Source organism: Triturus cristatus, chromosome 9, assembly GCF_964204655.1.
Source record: "Triturus cristatus chromosome 9, aTriCri1.1, whole genome shotgun sequence".
Classification (NCBI taxonomy): domain Eukaryota; kingdom Metazoa; phylum Chordata; class Amphibia; order Caudata; family Salamandridae; genus Triturus; species Triturus cristatus.
The window spans coordinates 882,424,241-882,448,584 of record NC_140592.1 but is presented as its reverse complement, the minus strand read 5'-3'; the positions used below and the strand labels follow the sequence as shown (position 1 = coordinate 882,448,584).

At 46.3% G+C, this 24,344-nt stretch overlaps 1 protein-coding gene across 1 annotated transcript in view; it reads left to right on the top strand.

Annotated features, from left to right (window-relative positions):
• LOC146799012 (cholesterol 24-hydroxylase-like) overlaps positions 1-24,344 on the top strand; it is a 422,103-nt gene that overhangs the window by 70,119 nt on the left and 327,640 nt on the right. Inside the window, exons 2-4 of the mRNA XM_085626407.1 lie at positions 11,126-11,203; positions 14,193-14,274; positions 22,358-22,428. Of these exons, the coding sequence (XP_085482533.1) occupies positions 11,126-11,203; positions 14,193-14,274; positions 22,358-22,428 (231 nt within the window). The remainder of the gene's footprint in view (positions 1-11,125; positions 11,204-14,192; positions 14,275-22,357; positions 22,429-24,344) is intronic.

Genomic DNA, 24,344 nt, shown 5'->3' with positions numbered 1-24,344 from the left:
CGCCTGTACACTGGTCCTGAGGGAGTGAGCAATCGCCAGTGGCTGAGATTAATTTAAGCATTCCATCTATCACTATGTTTTTTTTTTTTGGAAATATTTTTATTGGGTTTATCGACAAAACATAAAACAAACACCACTCGTTTAGTGCAAGGCATGGCATACAGGGGTTACAAGGTACCGGAGCAATGACAGTACAGGTGTCACAGAGAGAAATAAACAGCCCAATGACAACACACCATCGCTCCCTTCCCCGCCCATCTCCAGCAGTGGAGCCATTAATCCTGGTCACTGAGATCCGAGTCCGCTGCATCCGGTGGGGGCTCACAGATATTTCCCCTGTATACATTCCATCCACCCCAGACCTGGGACCATTTCTTGGGGCACCCTCTATGGACATACACAGTTTTTTCGGTCACCATTACAAGGTCCATATCTCGGATCCAATGCGTCAGGGTAGGCCCCAGCCCCGATCCCCATTTCTGGGCTATATTACGCTTCGCAAGCATGAGTCCCAAAGTCACCCAAAGCTGGGTCACCCTCTTGTGGTCCGTCTGTTCCCAGACATTGAGGAGGCACAGCCGAGGTTCCGGCAGCGTGGGAATTTTTGTTACCTGGGAGAGAATACGCAACACCCCTTTCCAATAAGTCGCCACGACAGGGCACTCCCAGAGGGTATGCAAGAAGGTCCCCTCGTGGCCACAGTTCCTGAGACACAGCGGGGACTCCACCCGGTGGAGTCTGAATAGGAGGGTGCGGGTGTAATATGTGCGGTGCAAAATTTTGAGTTGGACCAGTCTGAGCTTGGAAGATATGCCCACCTCCCTGGGGGATGAGAGTGCGGAATTCCAGTCTGTCTCATCAAATTCTCCAAGTTCTGCCTCCCACTTCCCCTTGAGGGCGGAAAAAGGGTCGGGCGGTTATTTACTATCTTCCGGTACGTTAGGGACGTCGCCCTCTGGAGCAGATGCTCCATGAGGAGCCGGTCCTCCAAGGGCGATGACTCAGGGAGCCGAGTCCCACGTGGTATCGCCGCGTGAAGAGCGTGTTGAACTTGTAGAAATCGGAAGTGCTCGGTGTCCGCCAGGTCGTAGTCCGCTTGCAGTTGGGCAAAAGTGATCACCTCTCCCTTGCGCCAGAGGTCTCCCACCCTGGAGATACCAATAAGATCCCACTGGTGGAACCCCTTGGTAGTGCGAAGTACCCCGAGCTGCCTGGTGTCCCAAAGCGGCGTTGCCTGGGTAATCTTTCCAGCCCATCCCATCGCCCGTTGCGCCGCGTGCCATATCCGGAGGGTATGGGCTGCGGGCCCCGCTGGAACGCGACCCCTTTTTGGGTTGTAAAGGGCTCCCATCACCCCTCCGGGGCCAAGTAGTTGTCGGTCCATACGGTATGCGGGGTCATCCCCCGGCACATGGAGCCACTGGTTAATAACCATGAGGTGCGACGCCCAGTAATAGGTCTTCATGTCGGGGAGGGCTATACCTCCATCATACCAGCCACTGGTAAGCTTATGGAGGGCAATGCGAGGCGACTTGTCCTCCCAGAGGAGACGAGTGATCTCAGCGTTGATCGCCGTGAAGTAAGAGGGGGCAATGGGGAAGGGGGTATTTTGCAACGCATAGAGGAATCTCGGGAGGGCGAGCATCTTAAAGAGCGAAGCCCGCCCAAGCAATGTCAGCGGCAATGCGCGCCAGTGTTTAACGTCGGTGCGAAGCCGTTGGAGGGGCCTCATTAGATTTTCCGCGACAAATTTGTCCCGGTCGGCCGTGACGTACATGCCAAGATATTTGAACCCGTCGTTAGCTAGTAGAATGTTACAGCCTGACGGAAGCCGCGGTGGGGAGCCTCGGAGCATATATAAGATGGATTTCTCCCAGTTTATTTCATATCCGGACCTACTACCATATGATTCACATATGTTGAGGAGACAGGCGATAGAGCGCGCCGGCGAGGCGAGATAGAGGAGCACATCGTCCGCATAAAGGGATATGCGATCCTCCCAGTCCAACGTCCACCTAAGGCCACGGATCATCGGATCCTGTCGCACCCACGCCGCCAATGGCTCGAGAGCCATAGCAAATAGGAGCGGGGAGAGGGGGCAGCCCTGCCTAGTCCCTCGACCTAGCGGAAAGGCGTCAGAGACGCGGCCATTGACCACCACCTGTGCAAGTGGCTTAGTGTAAAGCAGCTGGATCCACGCGCAAATCCTGGGGCCAAGCCCCATATGGCGGAGGACGGCAAAGAGGAAAGGCCACTCCACTCTGTCAAACGCCATCCGCGCATCTAACGACAGTATGGCCGCATCTTCCTCGATCGAGGAGCGGCCGGCAATGATGCCATGGAGACGCCGCAGATTCAAAGCGGTGTTCCGGTGGGGCATAAATCCCGACTGGTCCGGGTGTATTAGGGTCGAAAGGTAGGGCTGCAGCCGGGTTGCTATCACCTTGGCCAGGATCTTCGCCTCGGCATTAAGCAGCGAGATCGGGCGATAAGAGGAGCACTCGTGGGACGGCTTGTTGGGTTTAGGGATCACCACTATTGTAGCCATCCTCTGATCACGGGGGAGCATCCCCGTCGATAGACCGTCCCCATACATGGCTAATAGGTGAGGGACCACAAGAGCGGAATTTTGCTTGTAGTATTCGATTGGGATTCCGTTGGGCCCCATTGCCTTACCACTGCGGAGGGCCAAAATCGCCAGCGTGATCTCCTCCGCCGTCAGATCCGCCTCCAGGGCCTCAGCCCCCGAAGCGGCCAGCCGAGGCATTGCGATGTCCCTGAGGAAGAGCTCATTGTCTGCCACGGTGGCCGAGGCCTCCGGGGTATAGATGCGTTGATAATGGGCCGCGAAGGCCCCGGCTATGCGCTGGGGCTCCGAGGTAAAGTCTCCTTCGCCCAGGCGAATCCGCGCCACCCACCGCGACGCACGGTCCCCCTTCTCCAGCCACGCCAGGAGTTTGCCAGCCTTATCACCGAGTTCATAGATGGTGTGCTGGGTGGCTACTTGTCGAGCTCGGGCCCCCTCCCAAAGATGGGACCTATATTCTTGCTGCGCCATATGAAGGGTATGTGCCGAATCTCCGTCCCCCCGCAGTGTATGGGATGCTTCCGCCTCAACTATCGCCCGCTCCAGCTCCAGTACAGCGAGCCGCTGGGTCTTAGTGTGGTCCGTAATGATGGAGATGGCCTGGCCACGGAGGACGGTTTTAAAGGCCTCCCAGAGGGTTGCTGCGCTCTTGACAGACTCAGCATTCTCGGTAAAATAGTTCTTGGTCGCCTTTTTGAGGGTCTTAGCAATTTTAGGGATTTTAAGATATCCGGGGCGGATCGGGAACAATGTGCGCCTTCCTGGGTCACCGGACGCAAACGTGATGACCACCGGCGAGTGATCCGAGATGCCCCTGGGTAGGTGCGACACCTCCGTCATATCACTATGTTTTTTGATGTCGTTCGTGGGCACACAGCAGAGTGCTACAGCAGTAGCAGCAGGGTTGCGGTAGCAACTCCACTTTTTTTTTATTAAATCAGAGTTGCAGCCCACCAGGCCCAGGAATCCGTGGTGATCTTTGCTTGGCAGTTGAGGTCTCTGAGCTATTGGGGAAGTCCTTGGTTGCAGCAGTGATGATGTCTGGATGCATAGCTTGGTGGCAGGCAGGCTCCATAGGTCACAACAGAGATGCCTGACCACGTACTAATTCTTAAAGTTGATATTGCTTCATAAAGTTCTCCAGATGAACCAAGTAGAGATGCCAGGTGACCGCTCTTGGTTTGAGTTGACAGTGGGTACACGCCAGATTGCAAGTCCGCTCCCTCTGCATGTTCGATGCAGTAGCAATATGGCTGGGTTTCTCTCCTGGACAGTCTCTACGTATGCAGCGCTAGTCACTCTTCTTTCCTCTATGAGCAGGATTTTTAGGCTCTGGACAGACCCACATCATTTCCCACAAGTTACACAGACTTCAGATGTTATTCACTACCATATGGTAGACTGGCTGTTCTGCAGACACCATCACTGGTCACACAACAGTTCTTTGAGGACTCAGTGGAGTTCTTTGTCAATAGGAACTTGGAAATGGAGTTAATTGGAGTGGTTTGGGTCCGACTTTTATTCTCATTAATAGACAGGGAATGTGGACCCACTGTAAGAAATGAGGATATTATTTGAGGTGAGTGAGTATCTACCTCAAACAATAACCAATAACCTTAATACATGTCTGGGTGAACCACTAAAGTAACTAAATTAACATTGACAACCACCCTGTGGTAGCTATGGCACAAAGCAGACCAGCTTAACGTGGAAGCAATGTGGAAGCAATGTGTAAAGCAGAAGTCTCCAACCTTTTCTATAATTAGAGATGCAGTGAAAATCGTGAGCTACTGAAGGCTAAGCAACTCATGCATTAACAGACACCCCCACACCCAGCTTCATTGACTTTAAACCTAATATCCATAGAGCGAGATTCTATGGTTTCAACAGAAATAATTTGACTAGGCGCACTATGGCTGCCATTTGTTTCAGTGAGAGTGTGGTGTTTGGGGATGTATGAGCCTGTGGCACCGTTAAATGTTTACGACTATCATACGACCATTTTTTTTAAATCTGAGAAATTTAAAGTGCAGGCAAATGTTTTGCAAAACTATTCATAATATGGAAACATTTTGTGCACTTTAAAACTCTCAAACTTAAATTAATGGCTGTACTTTTCAATTATAATTTTGGTTTTCCATTTACTACGTATTGTGACAAATGTTATTGCCCATATCTTTATGATAATCTTCTGTGTTCCCTTTCATTTCTCGGATGTTGGCAGCACACATTGATTTTACAAAGTTTGTCGATTTTAGGTAAATTCAAATGGTCCATTATGATGAATTTTTGACAACCATTTGCAGTATTAACACATTGTGTCTTAGCTGACTATGTGTACCCATGAATTTGTATTGCTGATAATTTTAAATATTCAAACAATACATTTATATCTGATGTGAGATTTCAGAGCACTGTGTCTACCAGGGTTCAAGATGCCTGCTGTGTGTAAAGGCGACACTTTGAAATGGGAACAAATTAATCTGTAGAGTTAATTTAATCATTAAGATGACTTTTAATTTTAATTTTCTCCCATTTTAAAGCATTCAGAAACATCATTGTGTTCTCAGCTCCAGTACTGAGTTGACATGGATATTTATTTGAGATGTGCTTAAGTTCTCCTCCTTTGTCCCCCATCCTGGGTCATAAATCTGCTTATTAGAAAGCCCTGCTATCTAAGATAATGTAATACAAATACAGCCTTCCTCTAACTTAAAACAAAATATATATGGCCCTGTGCTTATTTAAATATGAACTTAAGGCTGCGGACTACTCTGAAGGTGTCTGTGAGCAATGTTATGTTATGTTATGTTACACCATTTATAAAGCGCACAGCTGCCCCAGCAAAGGGACGTCCCGGCGCTAACAGCAGTTTCCAAAGGAGTTCCGGTTAGTCCATGGGGAAAAGAAAAGTCTTGATAGCTTTCCGGAAGGATGTCAATGAGTCTAAGCAGCGGATTTTCAAAGGGAGGGAATTCCACAGCTTAGCAGCAAGGAGTCGGAAGGACCTACCACCTGCTCTGGTATGCTTAACACGTGGGACTGACTCCAGAACCAATTCGGAAGATCGCAGAAGGCGAGCCGGAACATAGGGAGTAATCAGTCCCGACTAAATTTCAGGTGTGGAAGACTTTCAAATTTTAAAGGTAAGACATAAAGATTTGAATTCTACTCTTTTAGGGATAGGGAGCCAGTGAAGGCGGCAGACCGCGTCTCTACCAGAGCACGTTCTAGAGAGTCCAAGTAAAGTTCGTGCGGCAGTGTTTTGGACACGCTGCAGACGGTTCAATTCCGCTTTATTGGCTCCTAGCAGCAGGGAGTTCGCATAATCAAGTCTGGCTAAGACAGTGGCCTGAACTATAAGTTGGCGTGTGGTCGCGTTAAAAAAACCCAAAATGAGCTTCAGACCACGTAGAAGGCCAAAACAGGTGCCTGCAGTTTTTTTGGTGTGGTCTTGGAAACCCAAGGTTGAATCAAGCCAAAGTCCAAGGTTCTTTACCACCAGCTTGGGGGTGGGGGCCGTGCCCATTGAGGATGGCCACCACTGAGTGTTCCAGAGTCCCTTGTCCTTCCCCACCAGTAACACCTCGGATTTGCTTGTATTGAGCTGAAGACAGTTCTCCGTAAGCCAGCCAGCCACCGCCTCAAATCCTTTGCGGAACTGGGGGGCGCCATTGGTCTGATCAGCAGAGAGGGCCACCACCATCTGGGTGTCGTCTGCATATGAGACCAAACTAAGACCATGGTCGCGTGCAACCACTGCCAAAGGCTGAACATAGAGGTTAAACAGAGCCGGACTTAAGGCCGAGCCCTGCGGAACTCCTTGCTTAATATGCTGGATGGAAGAAGCAAAAGGGGGAGCATAAACCTGAAAAGATCTATCTGACAGGAAAGAGCGGAACCATTCCAGAGCTAAATCTTTTACTCAAGCCGGCGCAATAAGATCTTATGAGAGACCGTGTCAAACGCGGCACTCAGATCGAGCAAAATGAGTGCCGCAGTTTGACCTTTGTCTAGAATGGACCGCACTTTAGCTTGCTTCCAGGGCGTAGGGACTACTGCCGTGCTAAAAGAGGAATTGATGGTCTGTAATAGTGGAGTGAGAAGTACAGGTAGGCACTCCCTAAACTGAGCCGGTCTCATGGGGTCAAGAGGAGAGCCAGACTTAACTTTGGCACTCAAAGTGAGAAACTCCTCCTGAGAAATGGGGGGAATGACCTTTAGTATGGCATTAGGGATAGCTGTTAGAGGCTTCTCTAGAACCCTAGAACAGTTGGGGAAGGCTTTATAAATGGTTTCTACTTTTTGTACAAAGTAGGAGGCCAAATCCTCACAGTATTGTACCGAAGTGATAGGAGAGGTAGATTAATCCTTCCTCTTTTTCAAATCACTCAGAATCTTAAAAATGCATTTGGTGGGATTGTTACTGGAAGCTATCTGGTTAGTGATAAAGGCAGCACGTGCTGACTGTATGGCTTTATGATAGCCTTTGATAGCATTCTGATATCGGTTTTTTTTCTACAGGGTCGTAGTTCCTCCTCCAGGCTCGTTCACGCTGTTTACACACAGTCCGCATGGCTGCCAAGGAGTCAGAATACCAAGGATTGGAACCTGAAACACGGCCCTTGGACCATTTAGCGGGAATAAGAGAGTCTAGTGCTGCACAGATCCACTCACAAATAGTCTTGTAGGCTTGTTCTGGGTTGGTGTCAAGGCAAGGAGTACGGGAGGCCAGGAAGGCCAACAGATCGTCCAGCCTGAGTTTGTGCCAACAACGTTTGAGAGTGGCCTTGGAGGGAGCTCTGGGCATAGCCCCCACCTGGGGGAGAGAGATGGTGATGATCAGTCCAGCAGACCGGACTAGGTGGTTGGACCAGGAGGGAGGAGATATTAGAGAAAACTGGATCAAGTAAGTGTCCAGCCACATGAGTAGGACTCAGAACCAGTTGCCTTAGTTGACAGGCTTCGAAATCTGCAATCAGGGAGCTAACTTCTGAGTCTGACAGGAAATCAAAATGGATATTTAGATCGCCAATGAGGCTAAAATTGGCAGATCTCATAGCCCATACGTGGACGGCTTCCATGATCGCTACTTTGAATTCTGCTGAAGGGCCAGGAGGGTGATAGACCAATAAGCCAGAGAAGGAGTAATTGGCATTAAGAGATAGGGTAAAACGAGCGCACTCGCACCCTGCCACGTCCTCCTTGACAAAAATACAGTGCAGGGAAGATTTAAAAATTGGGATCTAGTTGGAGGCTCCTGTTCTAAAGTTTGAAAAAGTGCAGTAAGTAACATACTATTGCATTGCAAAACAAGGGTCTAGGATCATATGCAACTGTCCAGATTGGAAGCCAAAAGTACCCCTTGCAAACCAGCATTGCACTGCATAAGGTCATGAGTAGTATTACCTGGGGTGGCCTGGTTGGGTCCAGGCAGGACGTCCAGTTCTTAATGCAGCCCCATGCACTAAAGCCTATTGGACTAATTCTAGAATAGCAGAATAACCAGTCTAGCCTTGATAAGCAGACAAAAACCTATTGTTGCAAGTGCATTTGGCTAACTAAATATCAGACAGTTCAGGTTTTTATTTATAAGTAGTGTATTTTCGTTTTTTTGTTACAGTGCATTGTTCCTGTCTGGGTACAAATCAGTGGGTTGCAAGTATTGGAATATATCCTTAAGGGCAAAGTCTTCCCTCTGATTTAGAGCAACTGGTCCTTGGGTTGATAAAACCCTCCCTTCTCACACATTGACTTTCCATAACATGAAGCCTTCTGCAAGCAAGAACAAGCATCGGCAAAGCCAATATGTCCTGTCATTAAGTACCAGTCTTTTGGCTTTCTCAATGCATGCCTTGTTTTGTCAGTTTTAAAAAAAAATACTTTTGGAGGAATCGTGTGGCATTCACTAATATGAACACAAATTGGATAAAAGCAAAAAGATTTTTGGGTTTTGTCTGCACTTTTTACATTAAAAGGACGATTGATATATCTGAGCTATGTGCGACTCTTTAAAGATCAGAGCCCTAAACACAATTTATTTTACCCCAGAGTAATCCCTTAGAAAATCCATGCAGGAAACTTCTCACACGACAAGACTCGCAGTGCAAACCATGAATGTATATTTATACTTTAAGAATCATTACAAAAGGCAAAAAAGATAATGGTTAGTTAATAAGTTCAAAATAATAATTGTCAGAGCCCCTTTCAGAGGGTCACGGGGCACGCAGGGGCTACCGGGGCAAACCATGGTGCTTGAGGACTTTTTTGTTCCAGGGCCTGACCTACTATGGATCCTGCACAACTGGGGCAAGTACCCCTTCTGCATTTTACTTTCAGTAGTGGCTGTGGTCGAACAGTCAAGGTTCTCTCAGGGGAAATGTAGAAACAGGTTAGTGATTACGGCTTATAACTCCAAGTGTACACAGTAAGAACAATAACTCCATGTCTGGTCAAATACTTGCTTTTATGTGAAAAATAAGTATTTTAGTTCTAACACTATACATGCAAAGTAACCACACGATCTTCTCCCTTGAGGTCGGTGCTCTAATAATTTTCAGGTAAATCCCTATCCCATTCTCCTTTGTGTAACCTGTTCGGGTTATTCTCCGTTCACTGTTGGTTGCATCTAGGGGCTGCTCACTAATAGGCCATATTTAAAAAAGTCCTCTTTGACACTTCTGCTTTTAGTCAACTTGGTCTATGGTGCCAAAGCACCATTAGCAGGGAGTCCCCCGTTGCCCAGCTGGCCCATTTGATGTATTACCCACTCTCGCAGCCCAGTAGAGTTCAGCGATGCAGCGAGTGCCCTCAGCTCAGGCACCTGCGAGTCTGGCTGTGCTCAGAGAAATTGGGCTCCTCACGGCACATGCAACAGCTCTCAACAGTGCAGCTCTCAATACGCAAAGACGTGGTAAGTTGTCTTTGCCCAGCTGGGAGAGAATTCTCCTTTTAGCTCCTGACTGGAGCCCAAGGAGTGTGCGACATCATCCATGGCATCCTCCACAGTCCTCAGTAATCAGTCAGGGCAGTTCTCTTGCAGTGTGGGTCGAACCTTGTAAATGAAGCATCAGTTTCTGTCAGGTAGCAACCCGAATCCCTCTGTAATGTTGCTATCGGTAGGCCCTTCTGTCATAAGGGGCTGCTGCATTACTTGAGCACCAGGGCACAGACTATCTTGGTGCAGGCGTCCGTGCCAAGATGGTTATGGGCCTCAGTGCTTCTGGAAGTAATACGTTTACTGGTGGTACCCCATGGTATATGGTGTCTCCGCAGCTCGGCACTACAGGTCCATCCATTCCCATAGAGCGCTTAACTCATGGCTCAGTCTCTGGCGGTCAGCTCCTGGCTTTGAGTTTGCCCAGCCGACACTACAACCGGGCAACAACCTGATTGGTGCACACCCTCACACCTCGCTCATGGAATCCTATCACAGGGTTTCCCACTGGACCTCGCTCCCTCTAATGCTCTCCTCTTCCTCAAAGGAAACACTGCTCATGACAATCAGGCAGTCGCTGGTGCTGTAGGCTTCAAAGAAGGTAATCTTGTTGTTCTGGGTGATTCCCCTTACTAGCATTCCGTCCATAAATTGTTCTTTTTGCACCCGTCACCTCGAGTGGGACGGGTATGCCCAGACGTGGGTCCCATGCTCACCATGCCACTGGAGTCAAGCTAGCATGGCTGATAAAAGGTGATACCCTGAAACCGGTCCCAGAATGCTTGTTTCCGGTCCAGAGAGGACCTCGCCTGGCAGTTAGGGCTGTACTGTTCACATGGGGAGCAGGGCCAAGACTGATTTTCATATAGCTAGGTCCAAACTAGAACCGGTTTCAGGGTTTCACCCTTTGTCAGCCAGGATAGTTCGAATCAAGTGGCACAGTGAGCCCTGGACCAATGGCTGGGCATAAACCGCGCACTTAGTGCGAGAAAGCAAAAGATGCACTATTGATGGACGAAATGCAGAACAAATCAAAACATTCACCCCCTGTCAAAAGATCTGGGTAAAATACATAATTCTTTTGCTCACCATGCCACCCCAGTTTAGGCCAGGCCAAATGCAAATCAGTCTTGACCCTGTACCTTATGGGAACAGTCCAGTGGGACCTGCCAAGCCAGGTCCTCCCTGGCCCGGTAACTAGCATCCTAGAACTGGTTACAGGATTTAACCCCTCATCATCCAGGATAGCTTGAATCCAGTGGCACAGTGAGCCCGGGACCCACGTCTGGGCATACCCGGCACACTTCGTGCGAGATAGCAAAAGACACACAATTGATGGATGGAATGCAGAACAAATCAAGACATTCACCCCCAGTCAAAAGATCTAGGTAAAATCCATCATTCTTTTGCTCATCATGCCACCCCAGTTTAGGCCACGGCATCTACTGCACTCACAATAACTGTGTCTCTGTCTCCACATGACGTTAGGGGCCTATAGGGATAGAGACTCTTGTATAATGAAGTCGATTTAATTTTGCTTAAATGCACTCAGGTATTTGGTCATTTTTAACTGATCTGTAATTTATTTTTCTTCGTTACAGCTTTTTATTTGGGCATTTGCTCTTAATCATGCGTATTATGAAGAAAAACGAACTCTTTTATGACCAGGCACTGGAATGGTAAGTTATGCTTCAGTTGTTTTTACATTGCTTTTTAACTGTTGGTCGTCTGTTTACATCCCAAAGGCAGGGCAGGAGCAATTAGCTGCTCATTGTCAAGTCATTTATTCCAAACTATATGTAGCTTATCATGGAAAGGTGCAGGCATCGACAATTATAGGTGGTTGAATCCCTTTATTTTTTAACTGTGTTAGGCAAATGCTAAAATGTAAGCAGTTCTGCCCGTTTCTGCGAGTTTGCATCTGCTTGCCCCATATAACAAAGGCAGAATGTAATGCTGACAAGTGTTTCTTGTTCCGCGCAGTGAGGAATGGATGGATGGATGGTTTGATAAATTCCTGCACCTTTCTGCACTGTGAGAGACAGGAAAATGTACTTGCCTTAAGTTAACTATATTGCACAGTACCCGTCAGTGCACAAAAGCAAGTTTACAAGCACCTACCAACTGGAGCGCCTAGAAACCCCGTGAGGGAGGAACTGCACACAGCCTTGGTGCTGGAGAAGTTGTTCTCAAGAGCTGTCAGACGTCCGGGCAGTGAATCAATTAACCCTAATGCAAATATCATCTCCTAGAAGCATCCTGTGTTAGGCTTATGTTTTTTCTGCTTGCATCAACAAAATGGGCGAATTTCACAAGTTCTGAAATTCGCCTGAATGTTCCAACGACCACTAGAATGCCTGTGTTGCAGCTAAGACTGAAGCCAATCATGTAAACTTCGGAGAGCTGCCTGTGACCTGGTTGTGTGTGTAGATTGAGGGTGGTTCTTGGTAATTAGTGACCGGTGTGTTTTTCCCCTGCATGTACTTTTCTGCTACTATGTAGCAAGAGCGAGGAGATGAAACATTGCACTCGAACCTATCTAAAAGTGTTAAAAGAAACAAATGCTAACTATGCTGTCAGACAGGCTCCTGTAGAACATCCAACTGAGTAGTTGCAGAACACAACCTCCGAGGCAACAGCGTTTAAACGTTTACTTGCTTTGCCGGGAAAAGGGGGGGGGGGGGAGCATGGGGAGTTCCGCTGGGCGTTGAGGTACATATAGTATCCATGTTTGAAGACGACGTGCTGCTCTATATTCTATATTCAAATTATCAGCAGGTATCAGCAGAGATATTAGTGAATTTCCAAAGGACGTCTGGTTTGGGAGTTGACTGGGCCAAATCCTGTGTGCGGACTGTCCTCCCCAAGTGGTCATGGCGGGAGACCAACCACATGGTGAGGTGGGAGCCTCGGGCATTTCGGTACTTTGGGATCCGTGTCTATCATAATGAGAACAACCTCATTGAGGGAAACCTGACCAGGGCCATAATCTTTGTGCCCACTGATGGCCTTCTGGAGCTTTCTCCCACTTACAGTCTAAGGACGAGTATCACTTTTCAAAATGGTAATGCTCCCCACCTCTAGTATTTTTTTTCATACTCTACTGATGGCTGTGCCTCGTGCCACCTTCACGAAGTTACATGCCATGCTGGGAGGGTTCACCCGCAATAAGAGCAGGAGAAGGGTAGCTCGGTGTCGCTTGTAGGTGCCGGTGGAAAAGGGTGGCCTGGGTGCACCGGATTTCGAACATTATTACGTGGCGGCACAGCTGCAATGGCCAGTGAGATGGTTGGTGGAGAGGCAGTTTGGTGAAGTGGGTGAGCTGCCGACATCCAGGGCACAGGAAACACTGGGATCGATGTTGCTCCTTGGAGCACAGCTCTCCGTGTAGCTAACTGCCTAGTGAAAGTGGCTTATCAGAACAATAAGAGCGGCCTGAGGCTCTTATCGGGCATGATCCTATACTCTCCGACCATTCATCTGAGCTTCATCCCGCAGTTCCCCACAAGCATTTGTAGAGAAGAGTCAAAGGCCTGGAGGGATGCGGGTTGACCTCGGTGGGGGATCTGTTCAGAGATCGGAAGTTAATACCCTTTGGGCAGTTGCAGGAAGATCATGACCTACCAGTGGGACATTTCTTGGCGCATGGAACACTAATAGCTGAGTTGGGACGCCTGTGGAGTGTCACGGACACTGAACCAGAGCATGACCCGCTAACCACCCCCTGCACATCATGAGGGCTGGTCTTACCGCAGTGACGCGTTGTCCCAACTTCCTTACCCTGGAGGGGGTGCTGTTGGGGATATTCAGGCGAGAGAGGGCTCAAAAGGTGTCCAATCGATTCAGATATTTGTCGATGCTCATCCCCCGCCGGGCCATTGCTGTGCATTGGAAGGTGACCGCACTCCAAACTCTACAACATTGGCACACAGCGACTCTTAAATGGGGTAGGGCCGAGGCGACAGCACTGCGCAGGGAGGAATTCAAGGAAGCCTCAGGGTTCCAATTTCTTATCTGTGGGACAACTTGTTACATGACTTACAGGATACACAGGAAGCCCAATTGGACGGGTGATGAACTTTGATGGTCTGGGCTCACTGGCACATGGTCAGGGACCTCTGGTAAGGTGGTGCTGATATGACTTGCAATGCTGCCCTGTTGTGTAGGGCAGACTGGATGGCTGTCGTCTCCTCCTTCCATCATGGGACGACAACTTTGAATCCACATATGGTAGTGTGAAAACAGTTAATCATGGCTGTTGTACTAGCGGCCACAGTATTATTCACATGTCTGGACTGTATGGCATCTAAAATTCTGGCTTTGTTAATGCCCAGTATATCTCTGTGATCTGCTATCTTGTTATGTTTGTAGAGAGTTCGGGTTCATTTATACCGAACCATGTGCTCCTGTCTCGGTATACATGACAATGTAACAAGTGTTTGTATGAACAGCCAACTGGATCGGCACTGTCTACTGAATGTAATATGATCAAAACTTAATACAAATTGGCTCAAATAGACCGCATTTAAACGTTTACTCTTTGACATGCGAGATTAATATTTCATTCCCAGAGTCACAAAATAAAGTAGTGCTTCCTTCTTATTCTTTCAAATACTATAATGTACTTGTCTTAATTAACATTGTTTTTTCCTATTGCCCCCATTGTAGGGTAGAGAAATATGGCCCCGTTATACGTCTAAATTTTATTCAGAGACCTGTGGTCATCGTTTCAAGTCCAGAAGCAGTCAAAGTAAGTACAACAAAGCCAGATGTCTCAGTCATATATCACTGTAGGTCGCCAGCTGAAAAATATGTATTTGGATATTAATACCCACTTTGACTCGTTGGACACCAGTTATGAGCAACGCAACCATAACTTTGATTGTGACCTCATTTGTCACGTTGGGTTACTCACTTTTGCATTGCATACTTTCACCAATTTTAGGGCATTTCAGGGCATTTGAGGTCTGGGTGTCAAATAATCTGCTGTATGGCTCTTGACTCCTGGAACATATTCCATCTCAAAACTAAATTCCTGTAAGCTTACCACTCACCTCTTGATCTAGCTGGAGATCTCTACTATACCTTTGTTTGTGAAAACCTCCTTAAGAGGTTTATGATCAGTTCGTACTCTAAAAACTGTTCCTCATACAAAATCCATAAATTTGTTCAGCGCCCGTAAAGCTAGTGCTTCACACTCAATTACAGAGTAGTTAAACTCTTCCAGTCTTAATGCTCTAGAAGGAAAAGCAATGGTATGCTCCCCAGTACAATCTTCTAGTAATAGTACTGCCCCCAGTCATTTAGAGCTAGCGTCAGTTTCTGTGATGGTGATTTTCCCTGGGACTAAGGGCTGGAGACTAGGTGTGCTAGTGCTTTCTTGATATCTAAAAATGCACTTTCACACCCCACATCACATGAATAAAGATATTCTTTTTGAGCAATTTGCGCATCTGGAATGTGCTGCCAGAAAAGCTGTTTACTAATTTGCTATAGAACTCGACCATCCCCAAGAATGACTTGAGCTCATCCTTATTCTTGGGGGCCGTCAAATTCAAAATTGTGTCTAAAAGATCCTCCTTTGGATGTACGCCTTGAGCCGGTATTAATGCCCTAAATAATTTATTTCTTCACAATTAATCTTGTATTTCTCCCTTTTTTACTGTGATCCCATACTCTATGAATGTTTTAAGCACTAAACGTAACCTTTCAGCGTTAATGGTGCCCATCTCCCCAAAGATGAAAACATTTTCTTAATGAAAGGAAACCGCTGGTACATCAGCCAGTATAGTTGGCATGGCCCTCTGGAAAACTGATGCCGCCGTCACTAACCAGAATGGCATTTGTTTGAATCTGTATGCGCCCAAAGGTTTTATAAATGCTGTTCGGTCTTGAGATTCTGCTTGAAGGTGAATCTGATAGTATGCTGATGTGAGATCGCGAGTGGAGAAGTACTTGCCACCACTGTTCCTTGTAAGGTGCGCACACATGCGCATCTACATCACTCCCAGCGTGCAGTGTCTTCTTTGAAGCGCGCGCGCACAAAGCAATTTCCAGAGAGACAAATATTCATGTTAATCTCAGTGCTCTATAGAAGCATGACAGGCGCTGCGATCAACATGAATACTTAAAAAAAAAAAAAAAAGCAGACAATCTGCCCCGCAGCCGCGTTCTACTTAGAAAAGGCAGTGCCCGTCGTGCTTTTAGGCTTGCTGCATGCCTTTTCTTAATAGAGCGCTTCTGTTTGTGTGCCTTTTTGAACGTTTTCATGTTAAATGCAGCCCCGTGTATTTGCATGTCGGACGCTGCAATTAATATGAATACTTTCAAAAAGGCACACAATCTGCTGTGCTCTATTAACAAAAGGCATGCAGAAGTCTATAAGCATGACGTGTCCTTTCAGAATCACTAATATAGATTAGTGATTGTGAAAGCATGCATAGTGCTTTTGGCATTGCTGCATGCCTTTTGTTGATAGAGCGCTGCAGATTGTGTGCCTTTTTGAAAATGTTTATGTTAATTGCACCTTGTATAGGCATTACGGGCCCTGCACTTAACATGAATACTTTCAAAAATGCACACAATCTGCTGCGCTCTATTAACAAAAGCATAGCTGCCATGGTTTCAGATTGCTACGTTTGACATTTTCTTAATTTCATTGTAATTATGAGTGCTATTTCAATGACTTTGAGTGACACTTTTCTTGTGAGCAAAATCAAGGTATGAGGTAGTCGGACAGCACCACTGCGGCATGCTAGAGCTATTAATAAAATTTAAAAGCACATTTTGAAGCAGAGTCACTGAGGCACTACCTCCTGCACTCTGAATTGCTCTTTCCTATGTAGTCTTCCCTGCTCCATGTTGCGTTCCCATCTGTGTGTTTCGCCATCTGCAAAACACTTCTGCTCTCCTTGTTGCTCTTTGTTCCTCTTGTGCTTTTCTCTGCAATCCCTAACTGCTCCATGCTGCTTTCTCCCTCCCGTGATTTCCTACTGGTAAACTCTCCCTCCCGGTGCTCTTCTTGCTTTCTCCATTGTGTGCTTTTCTTCCTCCAATGGGAAAATAGCCCTGCGCTCCTTGTTGCTCTCTCACTAAAAGGCTATCAGGCAATCGCTCTTTCCAAAGACTGCAAGGCCCTCCAAGTGGTTCAGATAATGGGCAACTGAAATTGTCCCCAAAGTGGAGCTCCACAGCTGACTGTTCCCGGCAACAGCGTTGCCGAAATTGAGCAAGCAGCGAAGCTGTTTTTGGGTACTGCGCCCAGGAGAGGAGTGGGGTGTTTGATGGGTCCTTCCATTCTAACTCAAACCAAGTACGGGGTCAGTGGACCAGGGCACCCACATGCGCGGTCGGGTTCTTGGCACACATAGCCTTGGCTTGGCACAGAGACCTTACACTGCCACACACAGAGGAAAAAAATTAGAGGGAACATTGCTTGACACCCACTAATTTGGAAAAGATCTCCATGATCTTGGGCAAGGCGAACTTGTCCATCGCGTTTTCTCTATTAAGGGCTCTCAAGTCGACGTATAGGTGGATTTTCCCATCCGGTTGATTTACACTAACTATTGGGGCCAACCACTCAGTCGCATGTACTGACCGGCGTAGTAACCCCTAATTCGCACAAATTCTTTAACTCCGCCCTCACAGCTTCTTGTACACTAATGGGCAGGCTTTGTACTTTGGCAGAGACAGGGGTGGTATTGTCTTTCATTTTTATTTCAAGTATAAAGTTATTTAGGCACCCCACCTTGTCAGTGAAGACCTCAGGGAACTCCTCCTCAATTTGGAGCCTATTCTTCCCCATCTGTGTAACACTCTGTACCAGGATCTGAGGGCCGGAATTCGGATCAAGATACACTCCTAAATCCTTCTGTATCGGCCTCCCAAGGATATTGTCCCCACGTTCTGATACATACATTTTACACACTGCGTATCTGTTTTTGTACTCTATTTTTCCTATGAAAAGCCCTTTCATTTTTATCAGCTGCACTCCATATCCCCCAAGGGATATGTTCATTTTTCGCAGTTTCACCTGACCATTATGATTTTTTTTTTAATACTTCATCTGGCATGATCGTGAGCCTAGCGAAAGAATCAGACATTACTTCAACCTCTTTGTCATACAGTTTAACTAAATCTTTAGGATTGCCCAGGTTTGTTTTTGATACTTGCAGCACTATTTCATCACAGATTTCTGTTTCATTTCTTCTATCCGGTTTCTTAATAAACTTCCCACTCATGCCATGTAATGGCCCCTTTTATCACATGTGTTACATTGCACATTTTATTGCTGGGCAATCTCTGCTGTTTGCCACATGCCCTGCATGTCCACATCGGAAGCACCTCCCTTTGAAATCCACCCCTTTCTTCTTCTAACTTGGCATCATTTTCTTCTTTATTGACCGTACACTGCACTCTTCCATATCCATTTATTGCACCTCCTCTTTGCTTGAGCCTGTGTTGTCCCTCTTTATCTCATGTATGCAATTCAACATGTGCTCCTCCTGTTTAGCAACTATTAGCACCTCACTCAACGGCGGATTGTCTTTTAGCCATAACTCTTCCCTGACTTTCTCTACATTGCAATTTAATAGGAATTGGTCTCGAATGCGCTCATCCACTCTTTCCCCAAAGTTGTACATGACAGCCAATTTCCTTAGTGCTGGTAAATAGTCTTTCACGCTTTCTCCTACCTTCTGCGACCTTTTACCAAAATGGAGGCATTCTGGTATGGTGCTAATAAGGGGTAGAAAGTGATTGTCCAACTTCTTTATCGTTATCTCGTACTCATTCAAACCCCTGGCTTCATTCACCCCTAACTCTAGCCGGTGCTCTAATATTTCCTGCCCTTCCGCACCTAAGCAATGGAGCAACAAAGCTGTTTTCCTTTCAAGCCCTAAATTTGGACCGCAGACAGCTGCATAGTTGTGGAAGACCTTTTACCACTTGCTCCACCTCAATGGAGGCTCTCCTGGGCAAGATCAAAAGAAAGTAGGGGGTGTGACACTCTGCATGTTAGCTCATTACACCCTTAGACTAGGTGATGTCACTATTCCTTGACTGCTCCAGGAAACCTCACAGATTGCAATTTGCAGAAAAGCTATTCTACACCTGGCAAACAGTGTGTCAATCACAGATGAGCTAGGCAGTTGATGCCCCAGAAAAGGAAGACTGAAGATGTGGGCTTAAAAAGGCCAAATTCACAGTGTGCGGCTCACTGAGGAGGCATCAAACAGAGGCTGCTTTGAAACTGCCCTTATTTCTTATTCCTTTTTAGCTTGTGTAGGTGTTTTTTTTTTTTTTTTATTTGCCAAAATTGCAGTGTGCGGATCACTGAAAGGTTACCACCAGAGACCGCAGAAAAATGTGGGCTTAAAGACCAAGTTCACAATGTGCATATCACTGAAGAGGCACCAGCAGAGGCTGTATTGTAATTGGATTTAATTATTTTTCCAGCTTGTGGAAAGGCTTAAATGACCAAAACTGCAGTGTCCAGATCACTGGTAAGATTACCACCAGAGCGAGCCGCCGTTGTTGCCTCCCGCTTCACCAGCTCCATCCCCCTAGTTTACTCCCTCCCTCAGTTCCGAGCACAGTATTCTCCCAGTCCCGGACCTGTTTCCCTTCCCCTCTCGGGGGTTTTCAGTGGATGGTTTGGGGTCCCCCATTTGAGGAGCACGTGCTGCCACTTTCGATCGTGGGTTGTCTTGCGGGTGTGTGTTTATTTATGTTGTTGTGTGGTATAAAATGAAACCGTATTGTGGGCTCAGAGCCATATGGCCCGCGTTGTGGATACCTCCTGCCTTAGTGTCTATGTAAAGCTAAGTGCCTCATTGTATGTATGTCATTTGTTATCATCACTTTAGCGGCCGGCCGGAAGGTTGTAGGCCCATACCTGTATATATTTGAGATTGCAATAAACGGTTTCAAAAAAAAAAAAAAAAAAAGATTACCACCAGAGACCGCAGAGTAACTGCATCTATTGCTCTTCTAACCAAGAAATCTCCACCCTTTAAAATGAATACAAATCCATTACTTTTCGCTTCCTCTTTGTAAGTGTGCGAATCACTTTTAAATGATGCACATATTGGTGGGGTAACTCAGTTTGATGATCCCCGTTAGTGAGTCAGCGGGAATAAGTGCTTCTGCAACCCCAGGCCAGTCTCTATATGCGGGCAGGCTTGTAGTTTCAACCACGCTTGTCTTCAGCTTCTTGACAGCTGTAATGGTGCCTACTGTGAAGTCTTCCCTTCGGTGTGTTGAGGTGTGGTAGAGGCCGTTCCTTAACCTCCCGTCCATCATCGCCATTGTGAAATTGGATTGTAATGAAGGAAACGCAACATTCAGGACTGGGAGAAGACGTTACGTTAATTTTAACAGCTCAGCCACTGCCGAACAACTGTCAAACACAATCATTCACCTCAGAGAGGCTGACATGGAACCTTCTTGACCTGAAGGTTGTGATGGCAGGAGCCAATCCCCGCTCCATTGATATTCTGGTCTTGGGCCAATACATTGACCACAGACCAGCCAATGACATGTCATCAGAGACAGAATGCCACACCCGTTGATTCACCTGATGTAGATTGTTTTGTAGAAATGAGTGTTTTCTGTTTTCTGAGCAAAGAACCATGAATTACCTTATAAATCTGTTTTTTCAGATTTTTAGGGGGAATTTTGTAACATACTTGGGTCTCTGCCAAAAGCAAGAAGACAATGTGTTTCGCCAAATGATTTACTCAGCAGTCAGTAGGCACAAGTGTGACCTCAAGGCCACTTCTGTGGGCATCTCAAGTGCCTTCCCAACAATGTGTATGGACTTAGGCCATGCTCTATGCCCTTTTTAACTAGTGGGCTTCCAATTTCGTTTTCTACTTTTAGACCCATCCTAGACACTACTTAGCTAGCTGTCTCTTCAGCTTTTGTAATCTCGTAAATTAGTGCATCAGAATCTTAGCAATACTACATACAGAATGTGGCTTTGGGTCATTCTCCTTCAGCCATTGCTTTGTTGAAGTGTCAATCACACTTTAGTATGGCCCCTAGTATAGCTGAAGTGAGCAACTTGGTCTGCTCCCTTCAGCCATTGGTGTGTAGGCAATGCTTTCCTCATTAAGTATCAGCCCTCAGGAGAAGCATTCAGTGTTTGGTTGTCATGTAGTGGCAATGTGAGTGATTGCATTTTTCCAACTTAATGTGTTTTTCTGCATTTACAGGGAAATAGCTGCATACAGGCAGACTGTCAGTTTGTGAATCCTACTCTATCCCACCCTCATTCCGAGTGCTTAACTGCTCCTTAATATGATCCTGGCTCTTGCTCTGCAAAATCCTCCTTGTTACAATGGCTCACAAGTGTCTCAGATCTGCTATGCTCCACCTGTGCCTTTTAGCACTCATTTCTTTTCAGTGCCCAACTCCTGGTGGCCATTCTGCATGATCTTTATCAATAGGTTATACAGTACTGATGCTAAACATTTTGAGATCTTGACAGAGCAGTGATGTATTGCTACCACCATCACCAATGCTATTCAACATTATTAACACTACATCGTTAATTACCATAATCACCAACATCAACCCTGATGCTGCTCATGAAAGCAGTGTGCTTCGTGCATGGTAGTGGAAGCACTCCATAGGAGGCAGCAGGTTCTTTACACAAGCCCCTGCAGACCCTGCGGTGCATGGTCCTCCCAACCCCTCAAGAGGACCCTACACAGCCGAGACTGCATATGCGTATACATGAGATATGGGGGTCTCAGGGGCACGCTTAATATTCTGTATGGGGGGCACGCATCCACCACTAAAAGCCAGTAACTTCAGGGTGAGACAGAAATACTTGCCTGAGCTGATCCAAGATGTGAATTACTGTCTTAAAGAAAGGACTGAAGGAGGCTAAGCCACTGCCCCTAGTGGCAGGAGTGAGCTTACTAAAAACTCCCTAGCTGTATATTTTTCATGTTAAAAACGAAATACCTTAGCTATCACCAGAAATAACAATGACTTAGGGCCTGATTTACATCTTGGCGGATGGGATACTCTGCCACAAATGTGGTGGATATCCCATCCATCGTATTACAAGTGGCATAGGATATAATGCACTTGTAATACCGCAGACGGGATATCCGTCATGTTTGTGATGCAGTATCCCATCGGCCAAGATCTAAATCAGGCACTGAGTTTGAGTAACGTTCTGCGTTCATGCTAATTTAATTCAGCTCAACAGTTTTTCTTTAGGAAGAAGCAGTCATTGACAAAGGACTTTGAGGTAAACACAACTTTTAGTTCACCACAAATTCCTTTGTCCCATACCCTCCTTGGAAGGAACTCCGCGCTGAAGTGACAAACCTGAACTATACATGCTAACTGTATGCAGATTAACATGCAGCTGCATCAAGATGTGCCAATGATATGAGCAAACAAAATTTGTTTACTATAGAAGTCTCTGCATAAACATAACTACACCAACGCTATCACCGATTCAGTGCTATTAATATATTATACATGCTGGTATGGAGAGAGTAGTACTCTTTCCCACTGTTGTGTGTGGAGATGGGTCAGGACTCATGAGAGGAGAATCCCTGAGTGGATCATGATCCATGTTCCCTCCCTTAACAATAGTGATTGATAAATAGCTTTTTCCTCTCAGAAAAGTGTGTACGTGTTTGTTTGTATGTGTTTGTGTGTTTGTTGCCTTTGTGCATGTGATTGTGTCTGTGTTCGTATGTGTCTAAGACTATGCCCTTCACCACTATTTAAAAAAAAAAAAAACTGATATAAAAGATGAAAATCACCTTACTATAATAATGTTTTAATGTGTTTTGTCATTCCAGGAGTTTCTGATGTCAAACAAGTACAAAAAAGATAAATTCTATGAGAAAATATTTTCGCTTTTTGGTGTAAGGTAGGTATCGTGATATTAAAGAGTTCCCAAAAATGTATGAGATTAAACTGAATTGCATTGTTAGGTTTTAAACCATGCAACCTAACTTTGGCAGAGGTTCCAAAGAAAATGGGACAGATGTCTGATATACCCTTTAAATCTCATGTACGTCTGTTTTAAGCACTTTTAAAAACCATAATGATATCTATTAAGTCCAGCAAGCAATTGCTCCTCACATTGCCACCTCTAATGATCACACCTATGTCAAGAATGTACCACAAAGAAACTGGAGTGAAGGCATTGAATGAGCATGCAAAACTCCAATAAATAATGGTACCTATAAAAGCACAGGAAAAAAGCAGCTAAGGCTACCAGCCCACTGCCCTTCAGCCCCACCTCTACCAACTGTGGCATCACAGGCACACTCCCCATCACCTTCACCTTCTGCAGACAAACACTATCCTCCACAAGGTTCCACCCACTCTTTTGAGGAACACATGGATGGCAGAGGCCAATTCTCCATTCCACCTCAAGATGACCTATGGGACACATATGATACAGACAGACCTGCAAACATAGACCCAGATCTGTATCCAGCAAAGTGATGCCCTTCAGATGATATCATTACTTACTGTGACATTCTGGGTATGGTGGCCCATTATCACATGGTTCAGATCCATACATAACCACTGGAGAATGACTTTATTTCAGACCAATTTCTCCAACTAACACTCGGCACAATACCTTTCGATGCTTAAAGGCATGCTGCGATATACACCAGATTGTTTTCAAAGACCTAGTCAAGGCACGAGTCGCTCACACCAATGTTCAATAATAAATACAAAACTGTTCCCTACCGATCGAATATGCATAAAGTGTTACCTACCACCTGACTTTTTAGTGGTCAAAAGCATCTGGTTAAGTGCCCCAACCAGATGAAAGAAGTAGAAAACTGGAAGCTGCGGGTAAGAGAGTGCCTGCCCAATCTGCCAACCACTGGAGAATTGACACCTTCTTTGATCTCCTTTCCTGTTGCGACTGGGCTCTCTGGTATGAAATGGCGGGGCTCCTCCAGCATCTCCCAGAAGAATTTAAAAAACGGTCATATGAGTTTGCCTCAGAGGGCAAACTAATTGGGAATACCTCTATTCACTGCGTTCTCAATGCGACCGACAACCCTGCAAGAGACATTAACTCAAGTGCTCTCATTAGATGCTGACTGAGTGTCTCAGTTTTTATACCTGAAGTACAACAAAACATCCTTCTACTGCCCTTAGATGGAGGACACCTCTTTGACCCTCAAGTAAATAGTCTACTCAAAAAACTGAAAAAAGATAAAACGGCCAAAGCTCTTGGGGTGCTGCAGACACCTGCGCAGCAAGGTTCCTTTCATAACTCCCCCTATCGTGGAGGAGCAAAACCTACATCTACAGACACCTCCACCTCCTATCTGCATCCCCAGTCACAAACGCATTGCCTAGGGGATACTGTAAAGGCTTCTACAAAGGCAACAATTCTAGAGGCAGAGGTAAAGACTGTTTCTCTAAACCATCTGCCATCACTACAAAACCTTGACTCGCCAACCATTCCCCCCAAATACACAACACCAGTAGGGGGTGGATTATGAGGGTTTCTTCCTACCTGCAGAAACACCACCTCTGACCAGTGGTTATTGCATATTATCCAACGGGGTTATTGTCTGAGGCTCACTTCCACTCCTCCCCACATTTCACCGTGCAACCACAAACCTTCACCACACATGTACAGCTGCTCAAGGAAGAAGTGTGGGCACTTGTTACCAAAGGGGCTATAGAACAAGTACAGTGACACCTTGATGCTAAGGTCCCACTAAATGGAAGTTGGCCAAAGTTATCCATTTGCTAAAAAAGGCCCAGGCCAATCCCTCTGATCCGGCTAACTACAGGCCAATCTCCCTG